This window comes from Carica papaya, chromosome 2 (assembly GCF_054855325.1).
Source record: "Carica papaya isolate Zhongbai chromosome 2, ASM5485532v1, whole genome shotgun sequence".
In the NCBI taxonomy this organism is placed as follows: domain Eukaryota; kingdom Viridiplantae; phylum Streptophyta; class Magnoliopsida; order Brassicales; family Caricaceae; genus Carica; species Carica papaya.
Genome location: NC_142310.1, coordinates 8,822,927 through 8,843,921, shown reverse-complemented (window position 1 = coordinate 8,843,921; position 20,995 = coordinate 8,822,927). Strand labels below are relative to the sequence as shown.

The window sequence follows — 20,995 nt, the reverse complement described above, 5'->3', positions numbered from 1 at the left end:
GGTTATATATTTCATATACATAACATATGTACACATATATTAATACACACACATATATATTAGAATACAGATATATACCCTCACTACATATCTCACACAGAATATATATATTTATATTTATATTTACGCACACAATCTCTACCGACACATACATATACGTTTATATTTAAACACGTATACACAATATATCATATATATATTTATTCACACATTTGTTTTTATCAGCTTCATTCTTATCAATTCATATCTCATTCATCGTATATTATATATATATACACATGCCTAACAACCTATATATATACACACTACATAAACACAAACAAATATAAATTAGACATACTCATTATATTTGTATTACATTACACATACATTTAAACATTCACAAATATTGCACTATATATATATACACATTTATATAAATATATAATTTATATTTTCGTACGAAATACACATAATTCTTACCTATGGTGTGATTGAAAAAGCTTTGAAAATCTTTTCTACCTCGGTCTACAGTCTTCTCAGAAATCCGAATACCGTTTGGATAATTTTTCTTGGTTATAATAGAAAACACATATATTAAATTATGAATAATTTTCAAAATTATATTATGTGAAATGAGGAATGAATTTTACCTTCGGACATGCGGTCCTGGTTGTCAGTGTCACCACGCACCATCACACGCATGCCATCGAAAATGTCAGGTGCTGATGATTGAATCAACGACCATTATATATTTATTCCTTGTCAGGAGTATTCGTTTCTTTAGCTGTTCGATTTTTTTTTGCGATTATCTACATACTACTAGAGTTTGGTTGAGTTCGATCATCACTAATTATCGTATCATATTTTAAAAAAATTTGTTCCAAGAATGTTGGTATGTGGTATCCTGATCGAAAATCGATCTTGTAGGATGTTCATGTTTTATTTGTTTTGGTTTTTATTTTGCTTTGTTTTTATTTTATTTATTTTTTGAATTTGAGGTTCCAAAGAAATTTATTTGTACTTGCTATGTTTGATGGTGGTTAAGTCTTATTCAACTTTCTTGAATTGGTTCAAAGTAAAGTCATATCTTCCTAATTCCTACATCTAGTCGTACCTCCATCTCTTACCCCTATTACTTTCACGGATAGATCTTTTAGCTCGCAAATTACCAATGTCTCTTCCCCACTCCTCCCTTCTCTTTATCTATTTTCTCACTCTCGCTCCCTTTTTATTTCTTTTTTTTTTCCTCTTTCCCCTTCTCAGCCCCCTTTTTATACCCTACCTCACCTCAAATCAAGGCCATTGACTACTCCCATCTAATCTCAACTGTCCATTCCCTCTCTTATACACAGACTGTTACAATATCCTCAACTTTTAAAAAAATTTGATCCCTCAAATTTCGTTACACCACATTACCTGAAAAAAGTTACGGATAGTTGGCTCTCATCTCATCCTCCTATTTGCAAGTCGCCTCTTCCTCAGAGTGATGTTGCCATGGTACTTTCACCATTGGTATTGTCTTACTTTTCAACTTTCTTTCTTAGCATTCCACGATATGTATTGGTTTTTCTTCACACGTCAAGTCCTTTTCCAATGATAGTAATTCATGACGTATAACATGTGTGGGGTCAGGCTGATACTTCCACAATATCGAGACGTGAAATACATCAAGCATCCCTACATACTTTGATAAAAGTGCAATTCGGTAAGCAACTGTACCTACTCTTTCTAGAATCTCAAAAGGCCCAACAAATCGGGGACTTAGTTTCCCTTTTTTTCCAAATCTCAACAAACCCTTCATGGGCAATACCTTCAAAAATACATGATCAACCACCTCAAACACTAGGTCTCTCCTCCTATTGTCCATATACCTCTTCTGTCTACTCTGGGCTGCTTACAAGTTCTTTCTTATTACTGATATCTTAGTAGTTGTCTCTTCTACCAGCTCTGGACCCAACAACTATCTTTCTCCAACCTCATCCCAACAAACAGACAATCTACAAGGTCTACCATAAAAAGCTTCATAGGAAGTCATCCCAAGACTAATACAATAATTAGTATTGTAAGCAAACTCTATCAAGGGTAACATCTCTTCCCAATTTTTCCCCACATCCAAGATACATGCCCGTAACATATCTTCTAACACTTGTATAGTTTTTTCAGATCGCCCATCCGTCTGGGGATGAAAAGCAATACTAAAGTTTAGTTTCATATCCATTGCTAATTGTAAACATCTCTAGAACCTAGAAGTGAACCTGAGGTCCCTATCTAAAACAATAGAAACAAGGATCCTATGCAGTCTAACCACTTCTCTCACATATAACCGAGCAAGATGGTCTACCGAGTATGAAATCTTCATAGTTAAAAAATGTGAGGATTTGGTAAGTCTATCCACAATCACCCAAATACTATCTTGATTCTTGCAGTTTCAAGGTAAACCTGTCATAAAATCCATCAAAATATACTCCCATTTTCACTATAGTATAGGTAATGGTTGCAATAACCCCCCGAGTTTATGATATTATGCCTTTACCTGTTGACACGTCAAACATCTCGTCTCATTCCATGCCACCAATAATGCTTTTGCAGATCTCTGTACATCTTGGTGCTCTCTGGATGCATGACAAATCTTATGTTGTGTGCTTCGTTAAGGATTTCTCTCTTTAAGTCCCTATCATTGGGTACACACATCCTACCCCTATATTTGATCACTCCATCCCCATATAAGCTAAATTCAAGAAAAGTCCCTTACCTCATCTCTTCTTTGACCAACTGTAACCTGACATTAGCTATCTGACCTTCTTTAATCCTTTGAATTAAGATCGACTGGGCTCTTAAACTAGCTCTATGCTTACCTTGCTGTTGTCCCTGAATTTTTACTTATTATAGGGTCCCCCGTAATTCCCACTCAGTCACCATTAAATGTGTCAATATCCCAGTATTCTTCTGGCTGAGAACATTGATTACTACATTCCCCTTCACTGGATGATAACAAATTTTATAGTCAAAATCTTTCAACAAATCTATCCATCGCCTCTGTTGCATGGTAAGCTCTCTCTGTGTGAACAAGTACTATAAATTTTTATGATTAGTATAAATCTCAAATGTCTCCCCATATAAATAGTGTTGCCATAATTTCAGAGCATATATCATTACAGCCAACTCCAAATTGTGTGTTGGATAATTTCTCTCAGGATATCCAGTAAAACTATCATTCATTTATTCACTTAACCAATCAATTTTTCATTTAAATTTAATTTTTAGTTTCATAATTTAACTGTAAATCACGCAAGAGAAGTAATACATGCATAAAGTAAACACAACTGAATCATCTTATCAATTTTAGTGTATTATAATGCATTTAAAACTGTAAAATCAAATAATTAATTAAAACATTACAAACAGTAATAAATAATCGGTTCTGGCTCCATTAGTAATCTATAATTAATTATCAAAATTTTTTAAATTATGTAAAATACGGTATTATTTATAATTAGACTTCAATTTTATAACCGAGAATAAAGTGAGGGATTCTTAACCAAATCGGTGTTCGAAATATTGAACTTTTTTACTGCACCTACTGGCGGTTCCCGGGTTTCTTAAATTTTCCTACAGATGTAAAAATACGCTTCATGTACCTAAAAATACCCCAAAAAATCCAACATCGATATTAAAAATCTTTTCCGACAAATTTTAAAATTCTGGCACGGCGACACTGCTGTACTCTGGCGATAGCACCGCCGTACTCCGGTGACAGCACCATCGCCCACGACGGTGGTTTACTTCAAACTAGGTGTTTTTGGCCAAATTTGGTCCGTTTTGGTCGGTTTTATACCCATCTCTGTGAGAAAACAGGTCAAGGAGTCTCAGTTGGCCGAAAAAAGTTGAAAAATATAAACTTACCGGCAGCGGAATTTTCTGATACGGCGGCTCTACTGGCTCACCTTCGCGACTGGATGTTTTTTTGTGTCAACTTATAGAAAACAGAATGGTGAACACAATGGTAAAAAAATTACACGAAACAGAAACGAGAAGGGCCTCATCTAAAGTGATTTTTGGTTTTTTCCCACGACGGTGCCGTCGCATTTTACTTTTCGGCTCATTCGCTATTTCTTTTGCTCCAATTTTTCCATGGGGGTGCTCAAAATCAAATTTCGAGCAAATAGGAGAATTTTTACTTTTTTTTGCTGTCGACTCCCTTCTCCGGTGACTGGTTCTTCTTCTTCAGCGCGGGGCTGGCAGTTAGGGTTTGGATTCTGTAGTGAAGTAAGATATTTATACCTGTCTCCCTTAAATCTGGATCGTTCATCGTATTTGATCTCGACCGTCCGATCGCGTTTAAAGAGAAAATAAATCTAGATCGTTCATCGTAATTTGATCTGGACCGTACGATCGCGTTTAAAGAGAGAACGAATATGGATCATTTATCGCGGTTAATCGCGATCGTCCGATCATGCTTGAGGAGGGAATGGATCCAAACCATCCACGCGTGCGGGAACACATCTGGGTCGTCCGATCGCAGGCACATGGATTACTAGCGCGACCTCCCGCGTGGCACCGAGTCAACGTGCTTTGCCATGGGGCGTGCTCCGATTCATCAGGGTTGCTGACTAGGTGGTCTTATGTGGCGTAATTTTCTTTAATTATATTTTGATCCTCAGTTTCTAATTTTTCTTCCAAAAATACTCCATGAACCCAAATTTTCACCCTTTTTTTCCAAAATTATTTTCAATTTCATCCTCCACCTGTTTTTTCCTAATTTTATATTAAATAAATATTTATAAATTTTAAAAATATATATATTTTTAATTTTAAAATTAATCCCGGGCCAAACTTCGGGCCCGGAAATTACAACTCTCCATCCTTAAAAAAAATTTAGTCCATCAAATTTGTCTCTCACTCAATCAAATAGTTAGGGATACTAGGCTATAAAGTCTTATTCTAGCTCCCATGTGTCATATCTCTGTGTGTAATTCTGCTATAGAACCTTAACAAAGAGAATTTTCTAGTTGCAGAGTACTCCGATCTTTCGATCCACAATATCCACCAGTACCTCCTCATAGAACAGATCCTCCTAGAATGAAAGGGACTTGTCGGCCAAGACGTGAGATGGGTCCAGGTTGTACTTGCGTAGCATGGACACATGAAACACATTATGGACCTTGGATAGTTCTGGAGGTAGTACCAATCTGTAGGCGGTGGTGCCAATTCTGTCTAAGATTTTAAATAGCCCAATAAACCGGAGATTCAGTTTCCCCTTCTTATCAAACCTACTGATTTCCTTCAAAGGAGTGATCTTAAGGAACACCCAATCACTTTTCTCGAATTCCAAATCTCTCATCCGAATATCTGCATAACTCTTCTGCCTACTCTGAGCCATCTGGATGTTCTTCCTAATCTTAACTATTTTGGCTGTAGTCTCCTCCACAAGATCTGGACCGAACAATTTTCTATCGCCCACCTCTTCCTAACAGATCGACGATCTATATGAGCGGGCATATAAAGCCTCGTATGAAGCTATGTCGATACTTGCTTAGTAGCTGTTATTGTAGACGAACTCTATTAAGGGTAAATGATCATCCCAATGGTCCCCCGAAGTTAAGAACAAAATCTCGGAGCATATCTTTCAGTGTGTGGATCGTCATTTCTGATTGTCCATCAGTCTGAGGGTGGAATGCAGTACTACGGGATAGTTTCATTCCCATAGTAAGTTGAAAACTAGACTAGAACTGAGAAGTGAATCTGGGGTCTCTGTTGGATACTACTGTCACTGGTACTCTATATAACCTGACTATCTCTCGGATATACATTCTTGCTAGTTTATCCAAGGGGTTGGTCATCTTGATGGCTAAGAAGTGGGAAGACTTGGTGAGTCGGTCAATAATGACCTAAATGACATCATGTTCCGAGCGTGCCCTAGGCAACCCTGTCACGAAATCCATTGTGATGTGTTCCCACTTTTACTCTAGAATTAGTAATGACTGAAGTAGCCCGCCTGAGTGTTGATATTCTGCCTTAACTTACTGACATACCAAACACTTGAAAATAAAGTCAGCCACTTTTCTTTTCATCCTGTTCTACCAAAATTGGAGTTGCATACTTGGATACATCTTAGTACTTCAGGGATGAATGACAAACTTTGAGTTATGAGCCTTTGTCATGATATTCTTTTTCAACTCACTATCACATGGAACACGCACCCTGTCCTGAAATCTAAGCAACTCATTGGTAGAGACTTAAAATTCTGGATTTACTCCTTGTTAAATATCTTTCTTGAGGGTAGAATTGATAGATTGGACTTCTTTTATTCTCTGGATCAATTCAGGTTGAACAGTCAGGTGGACCAAACATGTAACTCTCTTCAGGTCCTGAATTCATACCTGTTGTGCAGGGCCTATTACCATGCATTCTGAAACCATTAGGTGAGCTAATATATCTGCACTTTTTCTGCTGAGTGCGTCGGTTACCACGTTGCCCTTGCTAAGGTGATATAAGATATTGTAATCATAGTTTTTAAAAACCTCTATCCATATTCTCTAACACATGTTGAGATCCTTTTGAGTGAATATGTGTTTCATAGTATAGATATGAAAAGTCTCTCCATACAAGTAATGGCGTCAAGTCTTCAAGGCGTGGATAATCGCGGCAAGTTCTAAGTCATGAGTGAGGTAGTTCTTCTCATGACTCTTCAACTGCTTGGACCCATAGGTTATGACCTTCCCATACTGCATCAGAACACAACCCAACCCCAGTTATGAGACATCACTATAAACTGTATATTTACCTGTCCTATTCGGTAAGGCCAACACATGTGCAATAGTCAACTACTTCTTTAGTTCTAAAAAACTCCTTCTACAGTTCTCATTCCACTCGAACTTGTTGTTTTTTTTGTGAACCGAGTCGAATGAGCAGTTAGGCTAAAAATCTTTCCACAAACCTGCAGTAATAACCTATAATCCCTAGAAAGCTACGAATCTCCTTGACTAAGGTCAGTTTTTCCTAATTGAGCACTGCCTCAATTTTTTTGGGATTCATTGATACTCTATCCCTTGATATGATGTGCCATAGGAAAGTAATTTGTTCGAGCTAGAACCCACACTTACTCAACTTTGCATATAATTTCTTTTCTCTAAAAACCTGCAAAACCTGAGTCAGATGGTGAACGTGTTCCTCTCTGTTTTTTGAATAGATCAGGATATCATCGATAAATACAATGATGAACTGATCCAGAAATTATTTGAAAATCCTGTTCATCAAATCCATGAAGATGGTTGGTGCGTTGGTTAGTCCAAATAGCATGACTAAGAACTCATAGTGTCCGTACCTGGTTCAAAAATTTATTTTGAGAATTTTTTCTACCTTGATCTTTACCTGATGGTAACCTAAATGCAGGTCTATTTTGGAGAAGACTTGGGCACCTTATAACTGATAAAAAAGATCATTGATCATTGGGTGGAGGTACTTTTTCTTGATCGTGACCCTGTTCAGTCATTTGTAGTCAATACATAACCTTAACGTCTCATCCCCCTTCCTTATAAATGTGACTCCAACACCTCAAGAGGACACACTATGTCGGATGAATTTACTATCATGCAATTCATTGATCTGTTTCCTCAGCTCCTCCATCTCAACACGATTCATACGGTAATGGACAATCAAAATAAACTGGGTGCCTGCCTGAAGATCTATGATGAATTCAACTTCTCTATCTACTGGCAGTCTGGGTAGTTCATCTGGAAATACGTCTGAGAAGTCTTGGACTACCAGAATTTCTCGAATACAAATATTTTTCTTAGATTTACCTAGTTAGATAAAATAGTCGAGTTAAAGCACTTAGTAATAGAAAAATTATCATGAGGAAATAATGTTTAAAGAACTTTACTAATTTGTAAATGACTCTTCATTAGAAGGATTGAATACAAGTTTCTTGTGAAAATAATCTACGGTGGCGTGATACATCGCTAGTCATTTCATTCATAAGATTACATCAAAGTCCACAATATCAATCTCTATAAAGTCCACACTCAATTTCTTATATGCTATAGTTATGATACAGGCTCTGTATGTAACCTCCTCCAGTAGTGTCCTACTCCCAAGAGTAGACACAAACAACACAGAATCAAGTCTTTCAGCTAATGCATTCAAGTTTGGTGTTAAAACATATATAACAAATGAATGTGAGGCACTAGTATCAATCAAAACATGCACAAGATGATTATAGATAGTGTACGTATCTTGTATCACATCTGGGTTGGCTTCTACATCTTACTGAATGAGGTTGTAAGCCCAACCCTGAATAAGAGGTCTGACCTGGTTCTGATTCCTCGAGCACTTTCTCGCGTAATGTTGGACACTTCCACATGTACGATAAGTATTGTTGAGGCGATAATAGGGTCTTCATGATCCTTGCTGCAGTGCTGGCCAGTCCTACTGCGTCCTATTGTTAGAATCTGAGGAGGAGTCTGAGTCACTAGCCTAGGTCTCTTATTCTGCTGAACAGGTGCAGTGGGTGCTGGTCTGCGGTGTGAAATTGAGCGCCTAAGGTTCCCTACTGCTTGAGAAAAAATACAAAGGTTCCTCTCCACTAGCTGTGCCTTGGCTAGAACGGCCGAGTAAGTACTGAATTCGAACACATATAGTTGTCGTCTAATCTTAGGACAGAGGCTCCACTCGAACTTTCTTGTCTTTCTGCCTTTATCCATCATGCTATCAGGGGAATATTAGCCTAACTTTAGTAACTTTTGGGCATATTCTGATTATATCACCTTGGATCAGGAGTGCAAACTGCATTTTCTTCAGATGCCGGAGATGCTTTAGGAGGTACTCTGCATTGGAGACCATCAAGAACTATTCCTAAGTGATTGAAACGGGGAGGGTGGCCTGTTTGAGTTACCACCAGAGACCTGCTTCTCCCACCAGCATATAGGTGGCAAGTATGACTCTCTATTTGAGAATCACCTCTAGAGTCGTAAAATCCTTCTCTGTCTCAGTTAACCAATACTCGACCTCGTCAAATGAGGATGTTCTTGTAAAAGTAGATGTGTTTAGTCTTTTATACCTCTCAATATAGACTGGGTCCATCATGGGAGGAACTGGGTTTCGTGGAAGAGGGACTGAATTATGCTGGGGATGGACCAGATGGCCCTGTGGTGATACTGGATGATACAGTGGAGGCACCAAATTGTACTGTGGTGGTGCTGGGTGATGCAGCTGGGGCACCGAACCATCCTTTAGTGGTGTTAGATGGTACTGTTGAGGATCAAGGTCGTATTGGGGTGGCTCAGGATCCTCCCACTGTAGGGGTGGCTCAACCTGTGGCAGGGGGAGAGGGTCGAGTAGCTCCCTCCTTTTTTCCTACTGGGCAGCGATGAGTCTCTCTACCATTTCAAATAGTCGGTCAACATTCTCTCGAAGCGAACCCTCCCGGGCTGCTCGGTTTAATGGGGTTTTCCTCTCCTTATCTATATGTACTTGCATTTCATAAGGAATTGTTGAGTGATAATTCATTTTTTTTTATGTTTTCTAAGGTTTTTGTGTAAGGAATGGTTCCGAGGAACGCGACTCTGATACCAACTGTAACGACCCGGAATTTAAAAGGGAATAAATTATAAATTGAATACGGAAGTGAAATAATAAAATTAGGGTTTACATTCTTTACACAATAATTTAGAATATCCAATAGGGCTACGGGAATGACACTTCTAAAAGAACAAGTGAAAAATCAAAAAATAAATGAAAAGTAAACAAGGTAGTGAAGGTATCCTAGGACGACCTTCACTAGCCTTTGAAGGGAGTCCGGGTGGTGAACTATTCATAACTTCTTTATTGATCGGGATCTGGATCTTGGTCCTCTTGATCTGAAATTGTTAATGAAAGGGTGAGCTACACTAGTCTAGTAAGAATATCACACTACTCATTGATACAAAAATTGAAGGTTGGTAAAAATCATAAAAACAACTAATGAATATCTTAATTTAAGTAAATTCATTTATTATAAGTAAAATCATTTGTTACATACTTACCGTTGTGAGATTTTCAAAACCGACATATAGAGACAATAGCTCAACAACATCATAATCTCATATTCAAATAAGTAAGAATAACAATTTTTTCTTTTTATTTGTCTACTAGTATCCATGGGGGTCAATAGGGATATTCCACTACGTGTAAACTAACATCAAACCTTGTTAACTAACCATCATCCCCATACTCCGTTTGGTATGAGCACCAAAATACTATCCTTCATTATCTCGTCCAATATGAGGATGAAACGGTCCGTCCTCATATCTCGTGCAGTATAAGGGCCAAAATACCAATTTTCGATACCCCGTCCGGTATGAGGGTGAAACGGGCCGTCCCCATACTCCGTCCGGTATGAGATGACGTTCACAGTAGAATTCCCTATGTACCTGGTCCGTACACCATATCCCAGGATATTCAGTAAGGTTATCATTCATTCATTCACTTAACCAATCAATTTTTCGTTTATATTTAATTTTTAGTTTAACAATTTAACTGTAAATCACGCAAGACAAGCAATACATACATAAAAAAAACACAATTGAATTATCTTACCAATCCTAGTGTATTATCATGCATTTAAAACTGTAAAATCAAACAATCAGTTAAAACATGACAAACAGTAATAAATAACAGGTTTCAGCTCCATTAGTAACATGTAATTAATTATTGAAGTTTCCTAAATTACATAGAATATCGTATTATTTATAATTAGATTTCAATTCCATAACAAGAAATAAGATGGGAGATTCTTACTTGAATCGGTGTCTGAAATACTGAACTTTCTACTGTGCCTACTGGCGGTCCCCAAGTTTCCTGAATTTTCCTGTGGAAGTAAAAACACACTTCATGTACCTAAAAATATCCCAAAAATCTAAAATCGGTGTTAAAAATCTTTTTTGACAAATTTTAGAATTCTGGCATGGTGATGGCATCATCGCCCACGGTGGTGGTTTACCTCAGATTGGTCATTTTTTGCCAGTTTTGGCCGATTTCGACCGGTTTTATACCCATCCCGGTGAGAAAAGACGTTAAGGGGCATTTGTTCGTCGAAAAAAGTCAAAAAACAAAAACTTACTAGCGCCGGAATTTTTCAGTGCGGCTGCTCCATCGGCTCACCTTCGCGGCTGTGCATTTTTCTTCGATTAACCTGTAGAAAACATAATGATGAACACAATGGAGGAAAAATTGCATGAAACGGGAAACAATTAGGGGCTCATCGAAGACGATTTTTAATTTTTTTAGCGGCGGCGCCATTGGGCTTTACCCACGATTTTCGGCTCATCCCCAGTTCTTTTTGCTCTGATTTGGCCATGAGGGTATTTAAAATCAAATTCTAAGTGAATAAGAGAATTTTTACCTTTTTTGGCAGTTGGAAGTAGCTCCAACGTGGTGGCAGCCGGCTCTCTTCTCCGGTGACTAGTTTTTCTTCTCTGGTGGGGGCTAATGGCTAGAGTTTGGGTTCGGTATGAAGTGAGATATTTATACATATCTTCCTTAAATCTAGACCGTTCATTCCGTTTGATCTCGACTGTCCGATCACGTTTAAAGAAGGAATAAATTTGAATCATTCATTGAGATTTGATCTGGACTATACGATCGCGTTTAAAGAGGGAACAAATATGAACTATTCATCGTGTTTAATCACGACCGTCCAATCGTGCCTGAGGAAGGAATGGATCCGAACTATCTACGCGCGTGGAAATGCATTCGGGCCATCTGATCGCAGGCACGCGGATTGCCAACGTGGCCTCCCGCGTGGCACTGAGTCAGCGTGACTTACTACGCTATGTGCTCTGGTTCGTTGGGGCTGCTGACTGGGCAATCCTGCATGATGCAATTTCTTTTAATTTATTTGTTGACCCCTAGTTTCTAATTTTTCTTTCGAAAATACCCCCCGAACCCAAATTTTCACCCATTTTTTCCAAACTTGTTTTCAATGTCATCATTTGCCTATTTTTTTTCTAATTTTACATTAAATAAATATTTATAAATTTAAAATTTATATTTATATATATTTACTTTTAAAATTAATTTCGAACCAAATTTCAGGGCTGAATATTATATGTTGGGTCATGGTGAGTGACCAGTGTGGATATTCTGGGGCCGATGTGATTGGCATGATTCTGCATGTGTGTAAAATCAAAGTATTTTGTATACATGTGTAGAGTATTATATGAATGTCATAGATTGTGAAATATAGGCTAGTTAGGTCTTTGTAGGTACAGGAGACATCAATGATGATGAGGAGATAGACTAGTTAGTATGGTTAATTGGGTAAAAATTGGATGGAGACATTTAAGTTAGAGTGTTGAATAAGAACATGACAAGATTATGCAAGAAGAAGACTTGGGGATAACGGAGGGGGTGTTTGAGACTATAAGTAGATGAGTTAGAGTAAATTTATAGAAGTTGAATAGAACTCTGAAACAAAATAAAAAGGGGGCTGAAGGGTATAAAAGAGTACTTAGGAAACCTATTAGACGAGTTAGGAATCCCAATGAAAGGATAACAAACTTTTGTTTTACGGAGACAAAGTTAACAAGGAAATTAAATGGACACTGAGTTATACCACCACATTTAGTTGTAATATATTTTTCTCTAATCTTTTAGTGTGATGTGCATATTCTACTTACTGGGCAATGTAACTCATTATGTTGTAAATTTTAGAACAGGTAAAACGAGAAACAAGATCTAGAACAACAAAAGTCATGTCGCCAAACTTAAGCACTTGCAGGGAACTTTCCTTGTCACTACCTAGGTCGAACAATTGAGAGTTAGTTGTAGGATATAATCGATGTTATTATGTGTAGGAGGAAATACTTGTACTTTCGGTCCTTACTTTAATTAAAAGGGTTTCTTTGTATCGTTTCTTACGGAGACAGCTTGGTAGGAACGTGAATCATAAATATATTTATTTATTTGATTAAGGATACATGAAATAAGTACTCTTAGAATAATATTTATGAATCAGAGTGATGTTTTAATCTCTCTTATAGATGATATTATGAATGATAGTAATTAGATGAGCTATAACCGACCCTGCTGGGGTACGGGTTGTTACAATGCAGCTATTTCTAAAAATGAGTTTAATTCATTTTACTTTGGACAAAATAGAAGTTATTATTTTAACCAAAATATTTGAGATTTGAATCCCGTTTCATCATATGATTTTTGTTAGTTAGTGGATGCAGGAGGGAGCCATGTCGTGTGCAATCGATTAATCCAATTATAGTGTTCCAAACATATTGTACCTACCAAAAATTTAAAAAAAAAAAGAAAAATAAAATTAGATATATTGCCTTATGAAATCTATATATACATATACAAGTGAAATTTGAAATTTTCATGAGACATTTTTTAATTTTTTGAAATAATAAATTTTAATATTTTAAAATATAAATTTTCTAAATAAAGAATAGAAATTTATTTTTAGTAAATTGTTCAAAACATTTTTTTTTTTCTATTATATCAGTCACTTTTTTTTTTCTTCCATTAATATTTAAATTTAGTGTTATGAAATGGTAAGTTTTATCTTTATTTGTAACATCCAACCTTTCCTTTTTTTTTCTTTTTATTAATTATTATTATATGAATATAATTATTATTTATGTAATTTTAAATTGAATTTAATTTATTTTAATAGAAATAATAATAATAATAATAATAATAATAAGGGGTAAAAATTGTTCAAAGATTTAATTGAAAATAATTTTGGAAAAAAAGGGTGAAAATTTGTATTCTGATGGCATTTTTAAAAGAAAAATCGGAAATTGGGAGGGTCAAAACATAATTTAGAAAAGTTGTGCCACGTTAGTTGCCCGGTCAGCAGCTCTGGCCAACCAAGACGCGCCAGGTGGCAAAGACACTGATGCGGGAGGGAGCCACGTGGGCGATCCGTGTGTGTGCGATCGAACGACTGAGATTCGTTCTCGCGCGCACGGACGGCCCAGATAAAAAACGCACACGGACGGCCTAGATTGCATCGCGCACGGGCGGCCTAGATTGAATCGCGCACGGACGGTCCAGATTGAATCGTAATGAACGGTCCAAATTCACTCCCTATTTAATCGCGATCGGACAACTCAAATCAAAAGCGGATGGGTATAAATAACCTCATCCTCACCCAAACCCTAACCCTAGCCGCCAGAGCCCCACGCCGGAGAAGATAGCCCAACTGTCGGGGAGTTGATCGCCGCCACCCGCCACCGTACCGGAGCAATTTTCAGCCGCCAAATGAGGTAAAAATTCTACTCTTTGCTCAGAATTTGATTCTAAACCCACCTATGGCCAAATCGGAGCGAAAACACCAGCCAATTGGTTGAAAAATGCCGCTGAAGCTTAGCGGCGCCGCCGCAGGGTGTTTCAATTTTTGCCTCCGATGAGGCCCTTTCCAATTCCCGTTCGATGTAATTTTTCCACTGTTGTGATCACCGTTTCCTTCTCTACAAGTTGACCGGAGCAAAACACCCAACCGCAACATGAGCCGGAGGAACCGCCACACCGGAGAGCCCCACTGCCGGTGAATTTAAGTTTTTTACGTTTTTCAGGTCCACCGATGGCCCTAAGTGTGTTTTCTCACAGGAACCGATTCAAGTTTGGCTGAATTCGGTCGAAAATGGTCAAAAACAGCCAACCTGAGGTGGATCGCGCCCCTGAGTGGCGACGCTGTCGCTGGAGCACGGCGGAGCGGCCGTGCTAGAATTCAAAAATTGGCCGAGTAGGCCCTGGGTCTGATTTTTGGGTTATTTGGGACTTGTGTAGGTAACGTAAGCGTGTTTCAGTTCCCGACGAAAAATTTAGGGAACCTAGGGACCGCCCGTAGGCGTAGTGACAATCTAGTTTTTGGTGTCAAATCAAGTAAGGACTCCTCACCCTATTTTTTATCATAGAATTGAAGTTTGAATAAATAATAATATTGTATTTTGTACAAATTAAATAAATATACATAATTAATTACGGTTGCTAATGGAGCCCGAACCGAACATTATTCTCTGTTGATTCCTGTTTGATTTGTTTACAGTTTAAATGCATTATGGTATCTAGTTTATCTATTCTATAGTTTTAAATGCATGTATCACTGCTTACTTCACTACTGTTTGATTTTGGGAATCTAAGATATGTTTGCTTTGTTGGATGCACGTTACTTGTTTATGTATTTATGTTTGAGTTGGTAACAGAGACTAAGGACAAATAGGAATGAGATGTGATTTGATAAATGGATAAGATGACAGTCTCACTAGATATCTTGGGAGATGGTGGATGGACATAGTTCATAGGAAACTCTACCGTGAACGTTATCTCATATCGGACGGGATATGGGGACGACCCTGAAATTAAGATTGTTAAAGGGAATGGTTCACGTGTAGCGGGGACCCCTATGGATCCCCATGGATACTAGTAGGCTGGTGAAAACGAGAAACGGTAATAATCAGTTATTGTTAATGAATACGGATTTATGATGTATTTTATGTTACTGATTATGCATGAAATTGTGATATGTATGATGTTATTGTCTTTATAGGTTGTTTTCACAGGTTCTCTAACGGTAAGAAAAAAGGGTAAGTGGTTTTATTTTAAATAATTGTATTGGTTTAAAATTTGTGCTTCATTGGTTGTTTTCGGTTTTCTACCAACTTTTGCTTCTGTGACGGTGATATAATATGATGTCCTTACTGGGTTAGTGTACCTCATTCCTTATTTAACCATTTCAGATCAGGAGGACTTGGTTTCCGAGCCCGATCCACAAGAAGACAGCAAGTAGATGCTAGATGTTTTATAGTTTCCTTTATTTTTCTCATTTCTCGTATTTTTTTAGAGAATTTATTCCGTAATATTGTTTAATACTTTTAAGTTATTATGTAAGGGATGTTAACTTTAATTTTTTATTTAGCTTCCGCATTCAGATTATTATATGTATTTCCTTTTAAATTTTCAGGGTCGTTACATTATTATTCTTCAATATTAATCATATAGAAACAATTGAAAATAAGATATAGACAACAAGTTTAAAATATTTTAGAGATAGAAGTATGCACATTTCGTTAAGAATTTTATTTCTATTTATGTTTTTTTTAATATATTTTATGGGTTTACTGTTAATGAAATTATTATATTTTTATGGCATGCTTTTTAATAGTTTAAAGAATACGAATTAAATTTACATTACAATTTTTTATAAGTATATAAGATATTAAATATGTTGTTAAAATGAGACTTAATTTATCCAATTAATGGATCTACTTGGATTCATACTAACTTATTTTTCGCTACATCCATTTATGATACATTTTTATAGTCACCCAAAACTAATTAATTTAATTTTTTTACCAATTATTTAGTAAAATTATATTAATTAACATTATACAATTAATTAAAAATGTTGGTAAAATTAAATCCCTGCTTAGCCGGGATGAGCATCTAGTTAATTAATAAAATTAACTAGGTTAATCGTCAAAATACAAATCAAGAAAGTAATTTTTGAATAAAAAATTATAAATCAGTTGAATTATAGAATTTAGAACATAATTCATTAATGAGAATTTTTACCAATATGTATATATTATATGAATAAAAAAATAAAATAAAATGTTCTAATTTATTTATATTGATAGTTTAGATTATTAACAAAATATTATTTCCAAAGTAAGATATCATATTTTATTCTGAATACAGAATTAATAAATTAGCAAATATACTTTAATATATAGTTTTATTTTTAAAACATAAATAATATGTCATAATTTTTATATTTATCATAAGAAAGAAATTATTTATATTTTTACTAAAAAAATTTATTTTCTTACAAGAAAAATACAAGTAAGAAGTATGGAAAAAAGGCACTTTAATACCTTACTCTGCTCGGCTCTTTACATGCCGTTACGTTACCAACCCAAACCAGGCTGGGTTAAAGCTCTGATATTTATACGAGTTTATGACCGTTTGAACTTTCCAAAATTTATTCCAAAAAGAAAAAAGAAAGAAAAAAAAGAGTCAAATACACGACAAAAGTTTCAGCTTCCTCGATTCCCCAGACAGAAACCACTCGATCTTTTGCCACATAAACAATAAAATATAAAATAATGCATATATATATATATATATGTATATATAATGTGTCTGTATATATATTGAGGCCCTTAACGTAAAGTGGGTTTTATAATATAAACCTCAAAAAAGCTTACTATATATTAGATATAACACTACCTCCCCTGTTCTCCGTCTCTCTCTAGAAGTATACATTTTCACTTTATTCTCTCTCAAAGTTTAACTCAATTACGCCACCATCTTCGTATAGATTTCTTAAAGGGCTTCTTAATTTTGATCTTGCCGCACAATCTTTCTTCAATCATGCCTCTGTTACTCCTTTTTCTGCTTTTCTTGGCCATGACTGGCCAGTCAAGTAAGCTCCTGAGTTACTCTTCTTTTTTCCTTCATCTAATTTTCTTTTCTCACATTACAATCAAAGTGGGATATCTTGTTTTTATGGTATTTCTGGGTTTGTTTTGGGGAAAGGACCTTTTTTGCCCCTCCCTAGAGTTTCTAGATCTCTTGTCTAATTCAGTTTCTGAGAAAGTTTGATTCTTTTGATTTCCAAAAAAAGGAAGACACTGTTTCTGTGTGAACTAACACTCTTTGGTTTTTGATTCATCTCCTTCAGGTGCTACTTATTGTCTGTGTAAAGATGGAGTAGGTGACCAAGCCCTTCAAAAAAGCATAGACTATGCTTGTGGAGCTGGGGCTGATTGCACGCCCATCCTTCAAAATGGTGCTTGTTTCCAGCCCAACACTGTTAAGAGTCACTGTGACTATGCTGTCAACAGCTATTTCCAGAGGAAGAATCAGATGTCTGGTTCATGTGATTTCTCAGGCACAGCAACCGTCAGCGCTAATCCTCCCTCCAGTAAGTTCCTCCATAAACCCCTCCCAGGTTTCAAGATTTGGAAGCTTGGTTTTCCGAATTTTAATTATTTTTCTTTTCTGTATTTTTTTGGGTGATTTGCAGATGTAGTTACTGGATGCAGCTATCCTACCAGGTATGCTTCTTAGATTTACATATGCTTTTTTACTATCATCCTTTTCAATTACTTGCTGATTTGAAGAAAAGAATCAGCCAACAGATTTAGGGGGTCAGTTTTCTTTAAATTTTCTGAAATTCAGAGTTCATTTATTTTTTTAATCCGCCAAGGAAAATAAACTAAAAGAAATCCTCTAAGAAAAAGGGAAGTCAGTAGTTAGTTCTATAATTGGATGTGTTGTCTCCGTCTGATGTGCTTATAGTGTACAATTAGGTGCACCCTCAGTTGTCTTATACTGCAATTATTGTGATTCACATCACCATTCACATGGCAGAATTTGGGAGTTTTCTCATTATTGTTTCTTCAATAACTTATGATGAAGAAGAAAACAGCAGATCTATCAGTCCATATTAAAAATGAGCTTCATCATGTTCCTTCCATATGGATATTAGGTGTGAAGATGTTGATATTTTCATCATGGGTTGATTCTAGATCTTAATTATGATTTACCCAACACCCAACATCCTGATATATATTCCTATTTTCTGATTCAGTAACTTCATTAAAAAAGAAATCATATATAAACAACTCTGTTATGGGAATATAAGAGCGTTTTGGTTTCATATTATTTTGTGCAGCAACACTGGGGGGACAACCACCACAACCCCAACTACAACCCCGACGACTACACCCACAACAACAACTGGTGGAACCACCACCGGCACCACCTCTCCGACAATGTTCCCTGGGAGTACGCCACTTGGTCCAACCGGCATCAATGACCAAAGTGGTGCAGTGGCTATCTTCAAGACGACTAGCTTCTTCTTTTCTATTGGATTGACCCTCTGGTTCTCAGGCCTAGTGGCCTAGTGGCCTTGTGGGAATTGAAGAAGGAAGAAAGATTAGTGCGATTGACGGTGTGATGTGGGGGCGAGATTTTGCCACGTAATGCTGGGTGTAGTGTTTGACAACGGGTTAATGTGTAGGTTCTTAATCTTTTGGCAGAGAGCCCCCCACCTAGCACAATTTTTTGTTTTGTTCTTTCTCCGTAAAAAGCTGGGAATTGGGTTCCTTTTTGAATGGTGGTGATATGATTTGGGGTAGGAAGAGAAACCGATCTCTTCTTTTCGTATATCTCCTCTATATATATATATATATATATACTTATTTTTCTTTCTTTTGTATATCTAGAGAGAGGCTGTAATTGTAGAGGGTAATAAAATGTATCTCAATTCCCATACATACTCGCTCTCCGAATTAGGTGGTGGTGGTGGTGGTGGTGGTAGGGGCTGGCAAGAAACACTGGAGAGAAACTTGGTACGATTATGACTTGCCAACCACCTACTATCATCTCTGCGTTTCATTATACTCCTTTACCTCTCTATTAAAACATAAATGTCAAAAAATACGTCTATGAAGTTCAAGAACAAAAAAAAGGACTAATTAAAATCTCATTTTTCTGTCTTCATTTATATATAAAAATTGAATTGTATATTGTTAATTAATATTTAACATAAATAAAACATTATGGTTTGTTGTTATCCCTCATCTCTCCAACCAAATTTAAATTTTACAACAAAACAAAACAAATACACATAAAGCTCCATTGGAACTTTGTGGATGAGCTTTTGGTTCTCTACTCAATTTCTGCAAGAGAGGAAAAGAAATCAAAAAACACTTTCTTGTGTACCCCCTAGAACGAGTTACTTGTTACCTCAGAACCTATAAAAACGATGGGTTTTCGTCCCATAATTTTGCTGTAAAACTCACATGTGAGCTATTTACAGCCATGAATTAATTGCTAGAAATACAATTCTTAACCTATTTGTAAAATCTATATTAGCTATTCAACAATTGTTGTTAAGTGGAGATAATATTAGGCCTTATAATAATTATTTTTGGTCTTTTTTAATTATAGTTAAATTAAAATTTTATATTTAATTTTTACAATAAAATAATAATAATTAATGAGATAAAAGATGTAATTCGTATAAAAAATATTTGTACTTCTAATGAAATATTTATAAGAATCTCAATATCTGAGTCCTGATACAACGATTGAACCTAATAAAAAAAAAAAATTGAATATGAAGTCATGAATACTTAAAACTACCAAAATTCTCTCATCTCAAAAGCTCTCTTATTCATCTCTTTCCAAATAGCTAAGAGGCATCCTAGAAAATAAGGGTGAAAGTGTTTAGATTTTGTTATATACATATAACATTTAACAGTAAATTCCTTATAAAATCAATGTTTTACATGTGTCAATACCTCTCCTTAAAATACATTGTCCCCAAGGAAAAGTACGAAAATAAACCTGAAATATTGGATGATCTTCCCATTATGCATCTATTGAGTTTGAACCTGACCATTGAAACAATGGTTGATTATAATGTTTAATGAATCAGAGGTTGTTGTGTGTTGAAACTGAACAGCCTTGTAAGAGAACATGTTCAGAAGCACTTTTCGATTGAGAGACATGTGGCATAAGGTGAATTTTACTTAAGCTTGGAAGTTGTAACTTATAGACCACCTTTTCAATCTTATAAAGAATGATGAAAAAATATGTATAGATAGAAGCAAGCTTTTGATTTATATGCTGTTATATTATTTATTATTTACAGGATTGGAGTTTGACATAAATTGATTGTCTGAATAAAACTCTCAATTTGTTTGATGTGCATCAATTAGTTGCTTCATTTGGTGTTAAGCTATTTTCAAATGAAATTTGAGGTGTTTGAATTGTAGCTCTCAATTTTAAAGAAATTGTTCAAGAGTGAATTTTCGTGTAAGTCAAAATATAGGGAATTCGGATAGAATAGAAATTGATATTCAGGTGACTTTATAGGCATTTCTATTGTGATGACATTTCTAAAGAGTTTTGAATGTCCGAGTGAGTTTCTAAGCATTTCGAATATTAGAAAGCATTTTTGGGAGTTTCAAATATTCACATATTTTCCAAGGCATCCTATACA

At 36.0% G+C, this 20,995-nt stretch overlaps 2 protein-coding genes across 2 annotated transcripts; one reads left to right on the top strand and one right to left on the bottom strand.

Annotated features, from left to right (window-relative positions):
- Positions 1 to 1,522: 1,522 nt before the first annotated feature.
- LOC148268742 (uncharacterized) lies at positions 1,523 to 1,849 on the bottom strand. Its single transcript, XM_088211913.1, has one exon. It carries the CDS (start codon positions 1,847 to 1,849, stop codon positions 1,523 to 1,525), a length of 327 nt encoding a protein of 108 aa, XP_088068039.1.
- A 15,303-nt stretch (positions 1,850 to 17,152) lies between these two features.
- LOC110824286 (Carbohydrate-binding X8 domain superfamily protein) lies at positions 17,153 to 19,260 on the top strand. Its single transcript, XM_022054873.2, has 4 exons — positions 17,153 to 17,404; positions 17,663 to 17,905; positions 18,008 to 18,038; positions 18,659 to 19,260. Exons 1-4 carry the CDS (start codon positions 17,353 to 17,355, stop codon positions 18,888 to 18,890), a joined length of 558 nt encoding a protein of 185 aa, XP_021910565.1. The 5' UTR covers positions 17,153 to 17,352; the 3' UTR covers positions 18,891 to 19,260.
- The last annotated feature ends 1,735 nt before the right edge of the window (positions 19,261 to 20,995 follow it).